The sequence below is a fragment of the Leopardus geoffroyi genome, chromosome C3, assembly GCF_018350155.1.
Source record: "Leopardus geoffroyi isolate Oge1 chromosome C3, O.geoffroyi_Oge1_pat1.0, whole genome shotgun sequence".
Classification (NCBI taxonomy): Eukaryota; Metazoa; Chordata; class Mammalia; order Carnivora; family Felidae; genus Leopardus; species Leopardus geoffroyi.
Genome location: NC_059338.1, coordinates 89738096 through 89760057, shown reverse-complemented (window position 1 = coordinate 89760057; position 21962 = coordinate 89738096). Strand labels below are relative to the sequence as shown.

Sequence of the window (21962 nt, the reverse complement as noted above, 5' to 3'; positions counted from 1 at the left end):
ATGCTAAAACAAAATCAGAAATAGATTTGCCAGGGGGCAGTAAAATCAATTTCACTTATTCATTAAATCGTAGGATGATATTTACCCATTTCTCAACATTGCATATGTTTAAAGGCTTATTAGTATGAGTTGAATATTAATGTATCCTAACTAAACTTGAGTATATTCTGCGCAACCCATTATTTATTTTTTCTTTGTAACTTTTTCTAAGGTAATTTATTGATTTAGAATTTATTCTTAAGTGGGTTTTTCATGATTTTTATTGCAACTTTAAGGAGATACCTTATCATGTGACTTGATCTGATTTCTTTAAAGTTAATCATCTTTTGAAATTTAGAGATCAATATTGATAACTTCTGAATAATAAAACATATATCACATGGCAGTCTTCAAGGCCAGATTGTTGATTACTGATTAAGCTATATCAGTAAGTGCTGATTAAGCTGATACTCTGCAGTATTTTTTTTATCTTAGAAGTACAAACAGTCAAATTGAATAGTTGATTATTAAGTTCTATTCTACCCATAACCCTTTCTGTAGGAGAAATTATCTCATTGACAGAACTCCTTTTGTAATAAAAGAGGAGCCAAGTTTTGGCTAGTGGAAAATTTTAATAGCCCTTACTTAGGAAAACATCATATGCCATTCATATCCCAGTAGCCCCTCTCACTATTCCAAATAAGATATCAACTAACAGATCAGCCTCTTAAGTCAATGTTCTGTTTCACCATAACTTATTGCATTATGCCCAGCTGTTCTCTGCTGTTGCCAGGCATGTCCCCTGTCCTCCAAGCTAAACTTTATACTGTTTCCTTAAGTTATTCTCTGATTTTAATCCTTTATGACCTTTGTTATTCATTCATTCATTCATTCATTCATTCATTCATTCCTTTTTTGAAGATTGACAGAATATTATGTATCAGGCAGGGTGTAATCTGGAGATTGGTGATGAGCAAGACAGACTTGGCTCCTAGTCTCCTAGAATTTAAACTGTAACAGAAAATAGATACTGAGAAGTTATTATAAGTCTTACTTAATTATAACTACATTCAGTGGCAACCAACTATGAATAATCCACAAGAGATAGTACATGAAAACAGATGTGGAAAGGCTATTGGTTATCAGTTGTGGTAAAAACAATTTGGAGTGTGTGTGTTTAAGCACTTATATGTATTTGTTTATATAAATATAAATACACGTTTTGCATTAACTAGGTTTTCAGCAGATATTCTGTTGAGTGTCCACAATACAATAGGCACCATTATACATGCTGGACTGGCAGTAAAATAATTTAGAACAAAGTCCCTGTCCTCAGGGAGCTTATGACAGTGGAGGTAACAAGTTTAGATTTTACCCCAGATACCTATATGGCTAGGTCTCTCAGTTTTGAGGGTCCTTTAGTCCAGTCATTTTCTCATTCAGGACCTAATTTGCCATCCCATCTAAAATTGCACGTACACTTTTCACCTGACATTATATCCATTTCCCCAGCTTTATTTTTTCTCCTTAGTACTTATCACTATCTAATATAGTAAGTGTGTGTCTTTTTCTCTCACTTGAAGTGAGAGGGGATAAGATGGAATTTTTTACTTTTATTCATTGCTTTATTTTCAGTGCCTGGAAGAGTGCCAGATACTTATTAGGTACTCAAAAGTATCTTTTAAATAATACGTGAAATATATATTTCCAGGTAGTAGTAACTTGTCTGGAAAAATAAAGAAGACTTTGAATGGATTCCATTCATGCAGTGAATCAAAATTTGTGCCCCAGTTTTTATCAGTTCCTTAGGCTTAACAAATCATCTCTGATGAAATAAAATACATACATATGTATTAGTTTGAACCATATGGTATTGCTGTCTTTGTATATCAGAAAATTGTTAAGTATCAGGAGTTTCATATGGTTTGACCTAAAATAGAAAAACAATGTCCCATTTGAATTATGCTTAAATTAAGTGTAGCCAAAGAATGATTTTTAAAAGTGATCTTTAGTGAAATACCCAGAAAAGTATTATGATACTAGGAAAAATGCAAAAGAACTATGTGAACAAATACAAATGAGCTAAACCCAGTTACTCTGAATGCTCTGTATTTAAAACTTGTATTGAAAAGCCAGTTGTATAATGAAAAGTGACTGGCTTACCATATGTTCGCAGAGAAGTTTTATTAAATTGTCAAAAAACTGGATGTTGATCATTGCCTAACTGTACATTACAAATGAATAAGCTAAAGTATAGGAAAATCAAGAAACTTGTCTAATATCACAGAGTGAAATCAGAATTTTCACCAAAGTCTGAATATATCTACAGACCATCCATAAGTTTACAATCTTGAGTTCTATTGTGGCCTCATTTTTTTAAATTGGAATTCTTTTGAAAGGTACTTTTAAAGGTACTCTTGAAAAGAGGTTATTGTTGACAGACAAATCTTCTAATAAAAATATTTTTGTAATTTTTTTAATGTTAATTCATTTTTTGAGAAAGAGAGAGCGCAAGCAGGGGAGGGGCAGAGAGAGAGAGAGGGAGACACAGAATCCGAAGCATGCTCTAGACTCTGAGTTGCCAGCACAGCGGGCTCGAACTCCCAAAACGCGAGATCATGACCTTAGCTGAGGTCAGTTGCTTAACAGACTGAGCCACCCAGGCGCCCCTCTAAGAGAAATATTTTTAAGGGACTAGATTAATAATGACTTATGAAATGTTTTGAATTGATGAAGCATGTGCCTTCTTGATTCTCAAATCCATGTGATAAATATGTTTCAAAATAGTGAGCTGAAACTAATAAGGTTAAAATGACACCATGTAACTGATCTATAAATAATTTCTGTCTTGAGAAAAGGTGAAGGATGCAGTTAAAGATTTTGAAAGAGACTTCAGTGGCGAAGACAAAGTAATCTTTCAATCAGCAACTAATTTATTATGTGCCTTTTGGGTTCAGGGCATTATTCTAGGTGGTAGGAATTCAGTAGTGAACACTATCAACCATCTTTACTAACTTTTATTGAATATACCATTCACTAGCCTACTTGTTCTCTTCAAGTGCATATGGAACATTCTTCAGGATAGACCATATATGTGTTAGGCCATTAAAGGAGCCTAATAAATTTAAAAGGGTAGAAATAACACTCAGTATGTTCTTCAGTTACAGTAAAATTAAGTTAGAAGTCAACAGCACAGATGTGAGGAATACTTTAAATATTTGGAGATTAAATAACCCCCAGGTTAAATAACTTTCTAAATAACCCACAGGTCAAAGACGAAATCAAAGGGGAAATTAGAAAAGGCTTTTAACTATAAATAAAATCAAAACACATCAAATTTATGGAAAGCAGTTAAGGCAGTACTAAGAGGTTTGTAAATGCTTATCTTATCATGGAAGAAATATCTAAAATCAGTAATCAAATTACAATCTCAAGAAGCTAGAAGACTAAATCCAAGTTAAGTAGAAGAAAAGAATTAGGAACTAGACCAAAAGTCAGTGAATAAAATACTGAGGACTCCCATCTAACAAAGGAAGTGCAAGACCTATACACAGAGAACTATAAAACTTACTGAGAGTAATTAAAGACAATATAAGTAAATGGAGAGATACACCATGTTTGTAGATTGGAACACTCAGTACTATTAAGATGGCACTTACCTCCAAATTGACTCATAGATTTAATTCCGTCTCTAACAAAATCCCAAGAGGACTTTTCATAGAAATTGACAAACTGGTACTGAATTTATATGGGATTGTAAAGGCCCTAGAATGGCCAAAACAATTTTGAAAAGGCAAAACAACTTTTGAGAACTTACACTATCTGATTCACAACTTCACAACTATAAAGCCACAGTATTCAAGACAATGTAGTGTTAGATTAAAAATATACATGTACCGGTGGAACAAAATAGAGACAAGATGCCAATAGAAAAGATAGTCTCTTTAACACAGTGCTGGAAGAACTGGATATCCATATGTAAAATATGGATCATACAAAAATTATATAAAAATTATATAAAATTTAATACAAATTAATTCAAAATAGATTATATACTTAATTATATACTTAATGTAAGCACTAAAACTATAACACCTCTGTAAGAAAATATATTTACCAAAAAGAGGATCTATAAAGGGGCGGCCTGGGTGGCTCAGTTGGTTGAGTGGCCGACTTCAGGTCAGGTCATGATCTCGCGGTCTGTGAGTTCAAGCCCTGCGTGGGGCTCTGTGCTGACAGCTCAGAGCCTGGGTCCTGCTTCGGATTCTGTGTCTCCCTCTCTCTCTGCCCCTCCCCCGCTCATGCTCTGTCTCTCTCTGTGTCAAAAATAAACATTAAAAAAAAATTTTTTTTAAAGATCTATAGAAAGAAAACAAATCTATAAATTCACCAGATTTAAAAATGGCCACTTTTTGAGAACACTAGAAAAAAATTTTAAAGGCTACTAAGAGAAAACATTTCCAATCATGTCTAACAATGGAGATATATATATATAAAAATTCTTACAACTCAATAGTAAGGAGACAACCCAATTAATAAGTAGGTAAGAGACTTCAATAGACATTTCATTAAAGATACATGAATAGCAATAAAGCACGTGAAAGATGCTCAACATCATTAGTCTTTTGGGAAATGCAAATTAAAACCACAATGTTTTAATATCCTTACTAGAATGGCTGTTATTAAAATAGTGACTATCAGGGGTGCCTGGGTGGCTGTCAGTTGAACGTCCAACTTCGGCTCAGGTCATGACCTCACAGCTCAGTTTGTGAGCCACTCTCCCCCACTCTCTCTCACTCCGGATTTATAAATAAAAACTTAAAAAAGAAAAACAGTGACTATCAAATGTTGATGAGAATGTGAAGAAACTAAATCTCACACATTGGTGGTATTAGTATAAAATGGCATAGATACTCTGGAAAACAGTTGGGCAGTTAGACTTACACTTAACTGCAATCCAGTATTTCCATTCCTAGGTATTTATCCAGGAGAAATGAGAACATATGTTCACACAAACACTTGCAAGGAACTGTTAATAAAAGCCATATTTATAGCAGCTAAGAATTGGAAACTGTGCAAACATCCATCAGCCAGCGAATGGATAAACACAGTTTGTTTTGTCCATACAGTAGAATAGTGCTCAACATATTGAGGCATGAGAAGTTTTGGGTGTACCTAAATATGGTATGTTTATAAAGCCAGATTTAAAAGACTATTCATTACATGATTTCATTTATATGGAATTTCTACAAAAAGCTAAAGGACTAGAAAGCAGATCAGTGGTTGCCTGAGGCCAGGAATAGGAGAGGAGATTGACTGCAGAGAGATAATGGAAGTTTTCTCAAACTGGATTCTAGTGATGGATGCATAATTGTATTAATTCTTAAGTTAATCACATTTATACTCTGATATATGTATATAAGTATGTGTAAATTATACCTCACATATACCTCTTTGTGACAGAGAGAAGGAAGGAAGGAAGGAAGGAAGGAAGGAAGGAAGGAAGGAAGGAAGGAAGGAAGGAAAGTAAGTCAAAAAGGAAGAAAGCCAAATGGGGCCCTACCTGAGAACAATTAAATACAAATCTCTGGGGAAGAGACCAGGCCAGGACCCCAGTAGTTTGTAATAGCACCCAATGGCTCAGTCGGTTAGGTGTCCAACTTCGACTCAGTGCATAATCTCACCTCTTCTGGGTTCGAGCCCTGCGTCAGGGTCTGGGCTGATAGCGCAGAGCCTGGAGCCTGCTTCGGATTCTGTGTCTCCCCTCTCTCTGCCCATCCCCCACTTGTTTTCTCTCTCTCTCTCCCTCTCAAAATAAATAAACATTAAAAAAAAATTATTAAAGCACCCAAGTGTTTCAAGTGCATCCAGTATTAAGAACTTCTGCCCTAGATGTGTTCTTCTCAGCCCTAGGCTAGAGAACGACTGTTGCTAAAGAGAAAGTCCTTCAGATGTTCTGAGGCCAAAAAAAAAAAAAAAAAGTGTGTGGAGGGGAGAAACGCTATTTTAGGCTTTAGAATTGTTTGAACAATGATATCTCTGTTGGAAAGTGTGTAGCCTTGCAAAATGCCTATTGAAGACTAGATTTTTATTTTATTGTTTAATTTTTAGTGTGACTATCATATAATGGGTATTTTATTTTTCTTATATAAATACATATATACACATATATACATATATATACATATATATACACACATATATACATATATATACACATATATATGTGTGTGTGTATATTTGTGTGTGTGTGTGTATATATATATATGTGTATATATATATATATATATATATATACACATATATATATACTTGTCATTAAGTTAGAAGATTTACTTAACCAGAATATCTTACTACCCTAATCATCCTGAGATATTTTTCATTATATCAAGTGGAATATTATTTCCTCTTTACATTCATATGATTTTGTATTTTATATTGTTAAGCTTTTATTGTTTTATTTTTATTTATTTTTAATTTTTTTAATGTTTATTTATTTTTGAGAGAGAGAGAGAGAGAGACAGAGCAGGAGTGGTGGAGGGGCAGACAGAGAGAGGGAGACACAGAATCAGAAGCAGGCTCCCAGCCGGCAGCAGAGCCTAATGCGGGGCTCAAACCCACAAACTGTGAGATCATGACCTGAGGTGAAGTTGGATGCTTAACCCACTAAGCCACTCAGGCGCCCCTGTTAAACTGTTTACAGGATTTTAAGAACCACTGAGAAACTTATTGATACAAAATATGACTTGATTTTTATTTTACTAGAATTTTGTTTGCTAAAGAAATCAATATATCTCTTCGTTAAAGTGTGTATGTTACCTGTAAACTTTGATACAATTAAAGGGCACTTGTAGTTTTGGCCTCTTTCATTTTCCCTGTATAATAGATCCAAAATGGATGTTTGTTTTGGTGGAGAGAGGGCATGCAAGCCAATCAATCTCTTCAGAGTTAATAGTGTAAAAGTAACTGATGAAAACAGAAATTTTCTGTTGTAGTCATTTCCCCTTATTTCTTTAGGAATAGCTATGGGAATTGAATAACAAAGCTAATTGTAAATCTGTTACTCTCTGTGGTCTTTACATAAAAGTTATTTAATAAGCCTTCAATTAACACCTACCAAATCTGGAACAACATTTTTTAAATGACTGCATAATCATGGTCAGGGGAGTTCTTTAAAATAAATATTTTTCTTTTGAGGAATATAAGATTGTTGTAATTACAGGCCTCCGTGATTAAAATGCTAATAAAGGTGATGGAATTTACAATCAATGTGGAAAGGATGTCATGGGTTGAAGAGATACACATAACTTGAATTGGCAAAGTGCTGAGTTGGTAAATGAATTAGAAGTCACTATAAAAAAAAAGTCACTATAACTCTTGGCAAATCTTAGTTTCAAATGCAACTGGTAACAAGTGTTTTATCTTTCTAATAACCTTTATTTAAATTTCTTTTCTAAAATTGATGTTTATGAACAGTATTAATGTCTGTTGCACACTAATTGCATAAATTTATTTTTGTACTTCCTGCATGTTTCGGAGGATAAGCTTTAAGCCATAGTATGTTCATCTGTGAAATGAACTGTTGCAATAAAATTACAGTAGTTTTGGAGCACATGGGTGGCTCAGTTGGTTAAGCATCCAATTATTGATTTCGTCTCAGGTCATGGTCTCACGAGTCGTGAGGTGGAGCCCCATCGGGCTCCGTGCTGACATCACAGAGCCTGCTTGGGAATCTCTCTTTCTCTCTCTCTGCCCCTCCCCTGCTCAAGCTCGCTCTCACTCTCTCACAAAACAAATAAAACCTAAAAAAATTTTTTTTAATTACACAAATTTCTTTTTCCTGTGTGTGTGTGTGTGTGTGTGTGTGTACACACATATAGCATAATATTTTTAAGGTTTATCTTTGTTGTACTTCATACCAATACTTCATTCCCTTTTATTGCTGACTACTACTCTGTCATTTGGATGTATCACTCATTATTTATTTACACATCAGTTGACGGACACTTTAGCTGTTGATTCTTTTGAGCTGTTGTAAATAATGCTGCCATGAATATTTGTGTACATGTTTTTGCGTGAACACATATGTTTAAAATTATTTTGGATATAAACCTGAGGGTGGAATTGCTGAGTTATGTGTTAATTATATGTTTAGCTTTTGAGGAATTGCCTAACTTTTAAAGTAGCTGTACCATTTTATATTCCCACCAGCAGTCTATAAGAGTTCCATTTTCTCTGCATCCTTATCAATACCTGGTATTGTCTATATTTTTTGTTATATTCATTCAAGGGAGGTAAAGTGGTATCTCTTTGTGGTTTTGATTTACAGGACCTTGTTGGTTAATGGCGCTGAACATCTTTATGTGCTTATTGGCCATTTGTATATATCTTTGGAGGAATGTCTATGCAGATCCTTTACTCGGTTTTTAATTGAGTTAGTTGTCTTTTTATTATTGTAGTTGTGGAGCTATTTATATATTCTAGATACAAATCCCTTATAAGATATATGATTTACAAATACTTTCTTCTATTCTGCAGATTGACTTTTTTTATTAATTAGTAATATTTACTGAATAATTAGGATATGTCAATGATCTAAGCACTTTCCACATAGCATCTCGCATTTAATCGTCTTCACAGCAGCCTTGCCATATGGGTACTTCTTTTTTTTTTTTTTTTTTTTTAATTTTTTTTTTTTTCAACGTTTATTTATTTTTGGGACAGAGAGAGACAGAGCATGAACGGGGGAGGGGCAGAGAGAGAGGGAGACACAGAATCGGAAACAGGCTCCAGGCTCTGAGCCATCAGCCCAGAGCCCGACGCGGGGCTCGAACTCACGGACCGCAAGATCGTTTTTTTTCTTTTTTTTTTTCTTTTTTTTTTTTTAATTTTTTTTTTTTTTCAACGTTTATTTATTTTTGGGACAGAGAGAGACAGAGCATGAACGGGGGAGGGGCAGAGAGAGAGGGAGACACAGAATCGGAAACAGAGGGTACTTCTTTTTTAAATTAATAATCTTTATTTTTTTAGAGCAGTTTTCAATACTCCACAAAATTAAGCAGAAAGTACAGTTTCCATATAGCCCATGTCCTCACAAACATGTAACCTCCCCTGTTTCCAATGTTCCACCCCAATTGTACATTTGTTACAAATGACAAGCCTGCATTGACATATCATTATTACCCCAGGTCCATAGCGGCTTGACTCTTCATTATCTTGATGATGTACTTTGAAGCACAAAAGTTCTTAATTTTGGTGAAATTCACCTTTTTATTTTTTTTTTCTTTTGTTTTTTGTGCTTTGGGTCTCTTATTTAACAAACCATTGCCTAATCCAAGGTCATGAAGATTGATGCCTTTTTTTATGGTAAGAGTTTTAAAATTTAGCTCTTAAATGTATATCTATGATCCATTTTGAATTAATTTTTGTATAATTTTTTGTTTATTAATTAATCCACTGAGAGGTGGATGGATAGGAGTTCAACTTTGTTCTTTTGCATATTGGATGTTCATGTGTTCCAAGAGCATTTGTTGAAAAGACTGTTCCTTCTCCTTCAACTTGTTTTGGCACCTTTGTTGAAAATCATTTGACTGTATGGGCGCCTGGGTGGCTCAGTTGGTTAAACGTCCAGCTTTGGCTCAGGTTAGGATCTCAGTTAGTGGGTTCCAGCCCTGCATCTGGCTCTGCACTGACATTGTGGAGCCTGCTCGGGACTCTCCCTCTCTCTGCCCCTCCCCCTCTCGCACTTTCTCTCTCTCTCTCAAAAATAAATAAATAAATAAAAATCATTTGACTGTAAATGTGAGAGTATATTTCTGACCTCTGAATTCTGTTAATCTGTATGTCTGTCCTTATACCAGTGCCTCAGTGTCTTCTGTACTGTAGCTTTGTAGTAAGTTTTCAAACAGGGAAGTATGATTCCTCTAAGTTTCTTCACCCCTACCACACACTCACATTCTTCTCACTTCCCTATCCTCCCAGTAATTGTAAATTAATATTCATAGTTTTAATTATTATGAGTATGTAATCACTCTTCACAGTTGAGCCATGTAATATATCTTATTTTCCTGTCCTGTGCATTATTCTGTTTTACCTAGAGTCAATGATTCTTTTTTTCTATCCAGTCACAAAGCCTTCCTCCAGTGGTAAAACTGAGTTCAGTACCTTTGAGCACATTAAGTATCCCATCAATCATATATATGTAAGAAATCTCTTCCAGATCTATATAACCTGCCTAATCAAGATTGGTTGGTTTTACTCTCTAGATTTGTTCCATAGCTTTGGGTTTAAAAGACTATTTTTTCATCATCATAGAAATTTCTTTTGCCCTTTCTTTTTTGGTGCCTGGATCCTTTAATCTTCCTGTTTCTTTCTTTTCTCCCCCATTTTGGTGGAGCATATTTTCTAAAATCTTCCTGAAATTTTGAAGGTATTACTCCATTATGTTCCGCTTTTAGTGCTGTTGTTTAGAATTCTAGTGCTGTTCTCATTCTTGATTTTTTTTTTTTAATAGGAAGCCCATATTTTCACTGGAATTTTGTAGAACCTACTTGTTCTTAGTCTTCTGAATTTTCATGATGATGCACTTTAGTGGGTCTGTTTTTGTTCTTTTTTGGGCTCTCAGCATGCCTGGAAGCTTGTCTTTTTACTGGGGAAAATGGTCTTAAAATTATTTTGTTGATAATTTCCTTTCCTCTGTTTTTTTTTTTTTTTTTTCTCACTTCTGTTACTCTTGTTTAGATGTTATTCCTGGTTTGTGTGTCTGTCTCTTTTTCTCTTCCTCTACTATTTTCCATTTCTTTGTCTTTTTACTCTACATTCTGTAGATTCACTGAACTTTTTCTTCTAACCTTTTAGGTGAAATATAGGTCTGTGCTTTCTTATTTTTCATTTCCACGAGCTCTTTATTATTTAATGTTCTTACAATTTTCTGTTCTTATTTAATGGATACAGTATCTATTCTGAGGATTCTAGTGACCTGATTGGATGTTTGGTTTAGGGGTATGTGTGTGTGTGTGTGTGTGTGTGTGTGTGTGTGTGTGTGTGTGTGTATGATTTCTTTTTACTGCATATTCTTTGTTTCCTGCAAGTCACTTGTTTTCTGTTTATTTTGGCATCTGGTTTTCATACTAACAACTTTCCTTGAGGTCCTATGATGTTTGGCTGCCTGCTCACATTTAAGAGATAGTACCGGAAAATTAATGGGAAAATTTGGATGCATGGCTGTAGCTTGTTGACTGTGATCTTCATTTTAGGGTGATCTCAACTGGGAACCTAGCTGACACCAACATTGGCATTCTTTAGTCTTTCCTCTAGGACTGACCGTATTTCCAAAAGAAAGCTCAATTCTGTTATCTAGCTTCCAAAATTCTAGAAGTCAGGTAGATAGAGAAGGGTAAAACGTGTCAATATTCAGTATACAAGTACTTACTTAATGCACTGATAATTAACTCTAACCATACTCTCTGTCCAGTAGCTCTCAGGCCAGAGGCAGCTTGTGTTACTTTCTCCAGGGAGTAAACCACTAGACTTCTGGGCTGGGGACAGGACAGTCATGTGCCTCAATAGAATACAGAGTGGTCAGGATGCCAAACAGCTTCTCACAGACTTCGACCTGTTTTCCTATTTCACCTTCACGTTGCTTCCAGTGCCATCTGGGACCATCATCCCAGAGTCTTGTCAGGGTTTGTGGTATAAATTATGTTGCTTCTAAGCTTTCTCCACTGTTTATCTTTTTCTCAGCTTCCTCAGTAGTCTGTTACCAATTATTCATCTGCTTTCCTGCTTTTAAAATCAGTTGTTGTTGTCTCTTCTATCAGATATTAGTCCTTGTAGATTTGTGCTATTTAAAAAATCTCTTTATTCTCATTTTGTGGAATTTCAGGAGACAGTGAAAATAAATGCTTATTTCTAATTCACCATCTTCAACAAAAAGGGACTCTACTTCTATTTTTAATCTCAAAGGCTTCGCAGTTTTTCTTTGACCTTCGCTATAACCCTCGCTTGATTTGTTTTTAAAATATACAAGAAGCTGTCTTAACTGACCTTCACATAACTGGCGGGCCAGATTAATGAATGCTCTCCATTCCCTCTGTAAAATACATTACGGATGCCCACTGCAAGGACCAAAAAGCTACCCTGAAGTGTATCTGTGCACTTCTGCTCCCACCACCTGAATTGTGTGTGCTCGCAGGGGTCAGTTTATTCCATTTTAAAGAAATAGAAGCTGGAAATAGTAGTTGATACATTATAGTGGGGTCATAGAAGAAACATACCATGGAACTCTAGTAGGCCATATCAAAAGCTAATGAATGAGTACAGAGTTTAATTTAAAGTACAGTGTTTATGCTTTGCATCCTTTTTGTTACGATTCTCTGCTTTCATTTTTCTGAGTTAAATGGACAAGTGCTACCCGAAATGTATTGCATAACAGCTTATTTTCAAATAACATAGAAAGTCATTATACTCTATGGGTCAAATGTATGCTTCTGTGGTGTTGCATGCTGAATTTTCACATACTTCACAAGATATTTGTTTTTGCTTAGTTCCAGATGTTGAAGTGAAAGGTGAGTGCTCCAGCTATTATCTCCTGTTACAAGGTGCTGGCAAGAGAAAATGTAAAGCCACCTTGATTCACTCAGCCAACCAGATCAATGGCTCATTTGCACTCCGTTTCATTCATGGAAAGATGAAAGCAAAGACAGAAGAAGCCAAACTGAGTAAGTGTTGATTTCAGGTGGAAAACGTTTTATATTTGTTTGTATATGTAGTTAAACCTTATGTGGTTTTTAGGGGGCGCCTGGGTGGCTCAGTTAGTTAAGCGTCCGACTTCGACTCAGGTCACTATCTCGCGGTCCGTGAGTTCGAGCCCCGCGTCGGGCTCTGGGCTGATGGCTTGGAGCCTGGAGCCTGCTTTAGGTTCTGTATCTCCCTCTCTCTCTGCCCCTCCCCCCTTTCATGCTCTGTCTCTCTCTGTCTCAAAAATAAATAAACGTTAAAAAAAAATTTTTTTTTTAAAAAACAAAAAAAAACCTTAAGTGGTTTTTAATGAACTTATTTTCCCCAAACTCCATTTCGCTCTCAATTTACCTTTTATTTCAAACATACAATAGCATATTTGAACAATTTAGGGTCTGTACTCTAAATTAAGCCCCTTTTCATTCTACCTAGTAAAATTTAGTAGGTCAGACTTCAGTGCTAAATAGGAAATTTTCAGTGTTTTCCACTTTACACACATATTATTTTTCTACAATTTATACTTCATTTTTACTTCCTCTCAAGAATCTTAGTCTGTTTTATTGCCCATCTTTTTTTTTTCTTTTCATTTTCTACATTTCGATTATCCATCCCTGTATGACAAACCACTCCAAATTTAGCTTCAAAATGCCTATTTATTATTATGTTTTGTAGTCCTGTGGGTTGACTGGGCACAGCCAGATGGTTCTATTTTGAAGTCCCACTTAGAGCTGAGACTCCATCCACTTGAAGACTTTGTGCAGCTTGTTGTATAAGACAGCTTCTTCAGCCACATGTTTGGCTCCTGGATTAGGATGACGGAGCAGATGAGATGGGTTAGGATGACGTTCTCTTCACAGGCCCTTTTCTCATAGCCAGTGAGCTTCCTCACGACACTTTAGTCTCAGGGTAGTCTGATTTCTTACATGGTTGCCAACTTTTCTTAGAGCAGTTGTTCTAAGAAGCCTCAGGGTTTTTTGACCTAGCCTAGAAGTCATTCACTGTCCCTTTTACCATAGTACCTTACTGATTTCATAGGGTTAGCCTGGATTCACTGTGGAAAGACTACACAACAGGTAAACAGGAGTAGTTTGTTGGGAGCATCTTTAGAGACTGGCTGGCTTGAGTAGCTGACCTGTAAAAGAAAATGTGATGGAAGAAATTCTATTCTGCTACCTAAATTCCCTCAATTTAAGAGGTTGGTTAGAGTTTAAAATGTAAAATAATTTAGTATGCTTAATTTCTGCATCTTAATTATTAATTATTTTGAAATAAGCAAGACAGAGATGAGTAATTGACTTGTTTTTTAAAATTATGTAATAACACTTTCCTGGGAACTCAATATTATTGTCATAGAACATCTTTAATACTGACTTTTTTTTATTTCTCAGGCTTTCCTTTTGACTTCTTGTCACTTCCACATTTTTCTGGGGAGCAACTTATACAGAGAGAGAAACAGTTAGCTAATGTCCAGGCTTTGGCTTTGAAAGAATGTCTGAGTAAGTAATGGTTTGTACATTTCATTAAATGTTTACTTGTTCAGAAATAATGCATTGTTATTGTTGTACTTTTTTTTAATTTCATTTTTAAAGTTTAATTTATTTATCTTGAGAGAGTTAGAGACAACACGACTGCGGGAGGGAGGGAGAGAGAGAATCCCAAGCATCTCTGCACTGTCAGCACACAGCCTGATGTGGGGCTTGCACCCATGAAGCCGTGAGATCATGACTTCAGCCAAAACCAAGAGTCGGACACTTAACTGACTGGGCCACCCAGGCACCCTTCACACTTTTTCTCACATTCTTTGTCTTTTAGGTATGATGCTCATTTGTAGAACTACTCTTGGTAGGGTAATGCAGAGTAGAAATGGTCTGCAACTTTTCTCCCACCAGACTTAGAATCTTTGTATTTTATTCGTACATCTCTGTTAACATTCATAAAAACGTTTCTTTAGGAAAATTTTGTATCTCATTCCCTTTAGCTATATATTGGAAAAGATACCTAACTTTTATCCTGATTGCTCTAGACCTTCATTTTTATTTTACATCCAAGTTAGTTAGCATATAGTGCGATACTGATTTCAGGAATGGAATCTGGTGATTCGTCCCCTACATATAACACCCAGTGCTCATCCCAGCAAGTGTCTTCCCTCATGCCCCTTGCCCACTTAGCCCATCCCCACACCCAGAACCCCTCCAGCAACCCTCTGTTCTCTATATTTAAGAGTCTGTTATGTTTTGTCCCCCTCCCTGTTTTTATACTATTTTTGCTTCCCTTCCCTTATATTCATCTGCATGGTATCTTAAGTACCACATATAAGTGAAGTTATATGACATTTGTCTTTCTCTGACTACTTTCGCTGAGCATAATAGCCTCTAGTTCCATCCACATAGTTGCAAATGGCAAGATTTCATTCTTTTTGATTGCCGAGTAATACTGTATGTATACACACACACACACACACACACACACACACACACACACACTACATCTTTATCCATTCAGCTGTCAGTGGACATTTGGGCTCTTTCCATAATTTGGCTGTTGTCAATAGCACTGCTATAAACATTGGGGTGCATGTATCCCTTCAAAACAGCACACCTGTATCCTTTGGATAAATACCCAATAATGTAACTGCTGGGTCATAGGATAGTTTTAGTTTTAATTTTTTGAGGAACCTCCATACTGTTTTCCAGAGTGGCTGCACCAGTTGGCATTCCCTCCAGCAACGCAAAAGAGATCCTCTTTCTCTGCATCCTCGCCAACATCTGTTTTTGCCTGAGTTGTTAATGTTAGCCATTCTGACAGGTGTGAGGTGGTATCATTGTGGTTTTTATTTGTATTTCCCTGATGATGAGTGATGTTGAGCATTTTTTCATGTATCTATTAGCCATCTTGATGTCTTCTTTTGAAAAGTGTCTCTTCATGTCTTTTGCCCATTTCTTCACTGGATTATTTGTTTTTTGGGTGTTGATTTTGATAAGTTCTTTATAGATTTTGGATACCTACCCTTTATCTGATATGTCATTTGCAGATATCTTCTCCTGTTCCTTCGGTTGCCTTTTAGTTTTGCTAATTGTTTCCTTCACTGTGCAGAAACTTTCTATCTTAATTAGGTCCCAGTAGTTTGTTTTTGCTTTTCTTTTCCTTGCCTCCAGAGACATGTTGAGTAAGAACTTGCTGTGGCCGAGGTCAAAGAGGTTTTTGCCTGCTTTCTCCTCCAGGATTTTAATGGCTTTCTGTCTTACATTTAGGTTTTTCACCCATTTTGAGTTTATTTTTGTGTATGGTGTAAGAAAGTGGTCCAGGTTCATTCTTCTGCATGTCGCTATCCAGTTTTCCCAACATCATTTGCTGAAGAGACTGTCTTTATTACACTGGATATTCTTTCCTACGTTGTCAAAGATTAGTTGGCCATACGTTTGTGGGTCCATTTCTGGATTCTGTATTCTGTTTCATTGATCTAAGTATTTTTGTGCCAGTACCATACTGTCTTGATGATTACAGCTTTGTAATACATCTTGAAGTCCGAGATTGCCTCCAGCTTTGCTTTTCTTTTGCAGTATTGCTTTGGCTATTTAGGGTCTTTTCTGGTTCCATACAAATTTTAGGATTGTTTGTTCTAGCCTTATGAAGAATGCCGGTATTATTTTGATAGGGATTCCATTCAATATGTAGACTGCTTTGGGTACTATCGACATTTTAACAATATGTGTTCTTCTAGTCTGTGAGCATGAAGTATTTTTCCATTTTTTTGTGTGTCTTTAATTTCTTTCTTAAGCTTTCTATCGTTTTCAGTGTATAGATTCTTCTCCTCTTTGGTTAGGTTTATTCCTAGGTATTTTTTTTTTTTAATTTTTTTAACATTTTATTTATTATTTTTGAGACAGGGAGAGACAGAGCATGAACAGGGGAAGGTCAGAGAGAGGGAGACACAGAATCCGAAACAGGCTCCAGGCTCTGAGCTGTCAGCCCAGAGCCCGATGTGGGGCTCGAACTCACGGACTGTGAGATCATGACCTGAGCCGAAGTCGGCCGCTTAACCGACTGACCCACCCAGGCGCCCCTCCTAGGTATTTTTATGGTTTGGTGCAATTATTAATGGGATCCATTCCTTGATTTCTCTTTCTGTTGCTTCACTATCGGTGTATAGAAATGCAACTGATTTCTGTGCGTTGATTTTATATCCTGCAACTTTGCTGAATTCATGGATCAGTTCTAGCAGTTTTTTGGTGGAATCTTTTGGGTTTTACATATAGAGTATTGTGTCATCTGTGAAGAGTAAAAGTTTGACCTCCTCCTGGCCAATTTGGATGTCTTTTATTCCTTTATGTTGTCTGATTGCAGAGGCTAGGACTTCCAATACTATGTTGAATATTGGTGGCGAGAGTGGACATCTGTGACATGTTCTTGACCTTAGGTAGAAAGCTCTCAGTTGTTCACCATTGAGGATGATATTAGCAGTGGGTCTTTTGTATATGGCTTTTATGATCTTGAGGTACCCTTCTATCCCTACTTTCTTGAGGGCTTTTATCAAGAAAGGACGTTGTATTTTGTCAAATGCTTTCTTTGCATCTATTGAGAGGATCATATGGTTCTTGTCCTTTCTTTTATTGATGTGATGTATCACATTGATTGACTTGTGGATATTGAACCAGCCCTGCGTTCCAGATACCATGGTGAATAATGTTTTTAATATATTATTGGATCCGTTTGGCTAATATCTTGTTGAGAATTTTTGCATCCATGTTCATCAGGGAAATTGGTCTGTAGTTCTCCTTTTTAATGGGGTCTTTGTCTGGTTTTGGAATCAAGGTAATGCTGGCCTCATAGAATGATTTTCGAGGTTTTCCTTCCATTTCTATTTTTTGGAACAGCTTCAGAAGAGTGTTAATTGGATTCTTGTTTTGGGGAGATTTTTTATTACTAATTCAATTTCTTTACTTGTTATGGGACTGTTCAAATTTTCTGTTTCTTCCTGTTTCAGTTTTAGTAGTTTATATGTTTCTAGGAATTTGTCCATTTCTTCCAGATTGCCCAATTTATTGGCATATAATTGCTCATAATATTCTCTTATTATTGTTTGTATTTCTGCAGTGTTGGTTGTGGTCTCTTCTCTTTTGTTCTTGATTTTATTTATTTACTTATTTATTTATTTTCCTTTTTTTTTTTTTTTTTTTTTTTTGATCAGACTGGCTAGGGGTTTATCAATTTTGTTAATTCTTTCAAAGAATCAGCTTCTCGTTTCATTGATCTGTTGTACTGTTTTTTTGGTTTTGATAGCATTGATTTCTGCTCTAATCTTTATTGTCTCCTGCCTTCTGCTGGCTTGGGTTTTATTTGCTGTTCTTTTTCCAGCCCTTTAAGGTGTAAGCTTAGGTTGTGTATCTGAGACCTTTTTTCCTTCTTTAGGAAGGCATGGGTTATTATATACTTCCCTCTTTTGATGCCTTTGTTGCGTCCCAGAGGTTTTGGGCTGTGGTGTTATCATTTTCATTGGCTTCCATGTACTTTTTAATTTCCTCTTTCACTTCTTGGTTAACCCATTCTTCATTCTTTAGTACAATATTCTTTATTCTTCAAGTATTTGTTGTCTTTCTAAATTTTTTCTTGTGGTTGACTTCAAGTTTTATAGCATTGTGGTCTGTAAATATGCATGCTATGATCTTGATCTTTTTGTACTTGCTGAGGGCTGATTTGTGTCCTGGTATGTGATCTATTCTGGAGAATATTCCATGTGCACTGGAAAAGAATGTGTATTCTGCTGCTTTAGAATGAAATATTCTGAATATATCTGTTAAGTCCATCTGGTCCAGTGTGTCATTCAAAGCCATTGTTTCCTTATTGATTTTCTGCTTAGATGATCTGTCCATTGTTATAAGTGGGGTGTTGAAGTCCCCTACTATTATGATATTCTTGTCAATGAGTTTCTTTATGTTTCTGATTAATTGATTTATATATTTGGGTGTTCCACATTGGGAACACAAATGTTTACAATTGTTAGATCTTCTTGGTGGATAGACCCCTTAATTATGATATAATGCCCTTCTTCATCTCTTGTTACAGTCTTTATTTTAAAATCTAGGTTGTCTGGTATAAGTATGGTTACTCCAGCTTTCTTTTGGCAACCAGTAGCATGATAGGTGGCTCTTCATCCTCTTATTTTCATTCTGAAGGCATCGTTAGATCTAAAATGGGTCTCTTGTAAACAGCATATAGATGGATCTTGTTTTCTTATCAATTCTGTTACCCTGTATCTTTTGATTGAAGTGTTTGATTGGAGTTTTTAGTCCATTGACATTTAGAGTGAGTACTGAAAGATTTGAACTTCTTGCCATTGTGTTAGGCACTCCTATAGAGTTAGGAGTTTCTGGTGGTGTTTTCTGGTACTTTCTAGTCGTTGTTGCTTTTGGTCTTTTTTGTTTTCTTTCGTCTTTTCCCTCAGAGAGTCCCCGTTAAAATTTCTTGCAGGTCTGGTTTACTGGTTACCAACTCCTTTAGTTTTTGTTTGTCTGGGAAACCCTTTATCTCTCCTTCTATTTTGAATGACAGCCTTGCTAGATAAAGAATTCTTGCCTGCATATTTTTCTGGTTTAGCACGTTGAATATATTCTGCCACTCCTTTCTGGCCTGCCAAGTTTCTGTGGATAGGTCTGCTCTGAACCTGATCTGTCTTACCTTACAGGTTAATGACTTTTTTCCCTTGCTACTTTCATAATTCTTTCCTTGTCTGTGTATTTTGTGAATTTGACTGATATCCCTTGCTGATGGTCGTTTTTTGTTGATTTTGATGTCCGTGTCTTTCTCCGTGTTAGGGAACTTTTCTGCTATGATTTGCCCACATAAAACTTCTACCCCTTTTTCTCTCTCTTCATCCCTCCAGGACCTCTATGATTCAGATGTTATTCCTTTTTAATGAGTCACTGAGTTTTCTAATTCTCATATCGTGCTCTGTTGCCTTAATTTCCCTGTTTTTTTCTGTTTCACTGTTCTCCATAAGTTTGTCTTCTATATCGCTGATTTGATGCTCTGCTTCATCCATCCTTGCTGCTGTGGCAACCATTCAAGATTGCACCTCAGTATCGCATTTTAAATTTTGTCTTGACTAGATTTTACTTCTTTTATGTCCAGAAAGGGACATATGATTCTATGCTTTTTCAACCCCAGCTGGTATTCTTATTATCGTGATTCTAAATTCAGGTTCAGACATCTTTCTTATATCTGTGTTGATTAAGTCCCTGGCTGTCATTTCTTCCTGTTCTTTGTTTTGGGTAAATTCCTGCCGAGTTCTGTGGCTCAAGTTAATGCAGATTGTTGTGTTAATTCTCAGATCAATTTTCTAGGTGTGCAAAATGGTTTCGTGATGATTTGGCTGCATTTCAGGGACGAGAGAAACAGAACTTCCATGCTGCTCTGCCATCTTACCTAACTTTAACTTTTGTCTCTAGACCTTTTTATAAAATTTCTTGTTACATATTTTTGGTTATAACAGGAGGATAGAGACTGCAAATAGAAAGAAATGCAACTACAGAGAAATTACTGTTATCTTGAGCATTGATTCTTTAACCATTGAGACTTTAACCGTGACTGTTAATAAAAATTCATTTCATATACTGAGTGAAGTTAGCTTTATGGATTTTTCTTATTCAGGAAAGTAACACTTTTTCCAATGTTCATAGTTTAAGGTTTTGCTTCTATTACTAAATGTTAACTTAATATCAGTGTTAACATTCATTAGTCATCTATCAGTCTTATTCATTAGTACCTAATATGAACTTCTTTTAAACTAATTGATAAAGAATTTTTAAGAAGTTGACTCAAATTGTGAGGCCTCATTAGTTGCATATAGAAAAAATGTGATATTAGGATTAAGTGGATATAGTATAAAATAAAAAGTATCCATTCTTTTCTTTAAAAGCATTTAAAAAACATCTTGAATTCAGTAGGCTGTTTTATTCAATGAAAAATAATTTTAGAATACTTCATCTCAATTATTGTGTAAGAGTTACCTACTTTTTCAGTTGGACAAATCAGTGTAATTCTGTAGTCTTAAACTCCAACCACTGATTTATTTTTTTAATTGTATAAATGATATTAGCTCAAGGAAAATATAGTTAGAAAGGCAAATCAGTTTCAATAAAAAGTAGTACATGTTACAACCAAGGGAAAAAAAAATACTGGAATAGTATTGTTGTGGCTGGAAAACCCCTATTTCAAACATCAGCCTACCGTATTACTCACTTCTTTGTTCTGCCCCTGCTAAATCCCTCTTCAGGCCCTACTTTCTTACTATGGGCCTTCTGCAGCTCTTTAAAATTCTGTTCCCTCCATATCTCCCCTCTCCATCGTTGCGTCTCTTCCTTACCCTTCCAACCAGAAAGATTGCCAGAGTGGAATAGGCAGCTCTCTGAAGCTGATGCATTTCTCCTTTGGGTAGGAAGAGTTAACCCCCCTGTTTGGGCCAGAAGGGAAATACTAAAAGCTATACCTAGACTGCTGCCTGCAGGTGTGATTGGAAGCTCTGTGTGGGGGTGGGGGGAAGAGCAGGCAGAAGTACGGAATAAATGCTGAAAATGTAGAAGGGCCACGGGCAGCTGAGCTGTGCCAGCCATAGCTGTAAAGATGCCACAGCTTTGGGTGAAGCGCGAGGATGGTGGGGAGCCTGAAGCTGAAGGAAACCATATAGCTAGTAGCTGCTAAAGAAACCAGCTCAGAGCATATCCAGGAAATGACCAATTTGCAATCCAAAGCATGAAATCGATGAATATTAATGATCCAGTTAATTTATGAAGGAAATACTTGCTGAACCAATCTCTCCTGTACCCAGAGTCAATACTGGATTAAAAATTTGGGGTAAAGTTGCATCTTTTCAGAACTCCTGTATCTCTAAAGACAAGAAAATGACAGCAAAACAAAGTTTCTAATGTAAAATGTCTGAGTGTATTTCAGTGACTTTCAAAGAAATGAAATATAAATATAAAAGTATCAAAAGTAGTATAGTTATTAATTTACACATGGTGAAAACTAACGTAATAGGAGCAGCTTTCTTTGGGAAAAAATCAACAATTCAGTATCAATACAAAGATTATAGCCTTTGCTGAAAAACAAAAAGTTGTTCTGGAAGATTTTTTCAAAATTATCAACAAGACATAGAGTAGACTTATAATATCCCCAGTGGTTCTCTGACTAGTACTGAATCAGAGAGAGTAACTGGAAGAGTTTACATAAAAATACACGTGCATTAATTG

At 35.9% G+C, this 21962-nt stretch overlaps 1 protein-coding gene across 3 annotated transcripts in view; it reads left to right on the top strand.

Annotated features, from left to right (window-relative positions):
- LOC123585534 (MDM2 binding protein) overlaps nucleotides 1–21962 on the top strand; it is an 81423-nt gene that overhangs the window by 25962 nt on the left and 33499 nt on the right. For all 3 annotated transcript variants that reach the window (XM_045453800.1, XM_045453799.1, XM_045453801.1), the window contains exons 12-13: nucleotides 12525–12698; nucleotides 14106–14213. In XM_045453800.1, the coding sequence (XP_045309756.1) occupies nucleotides 12525–12698; nucleotides 14106–14213 (282 nt within the window). The remainder of the gene's footprint in view (nucleotides 1–12524; nucleotides 12699–14105; nucleotides 14214–21962) is intronic.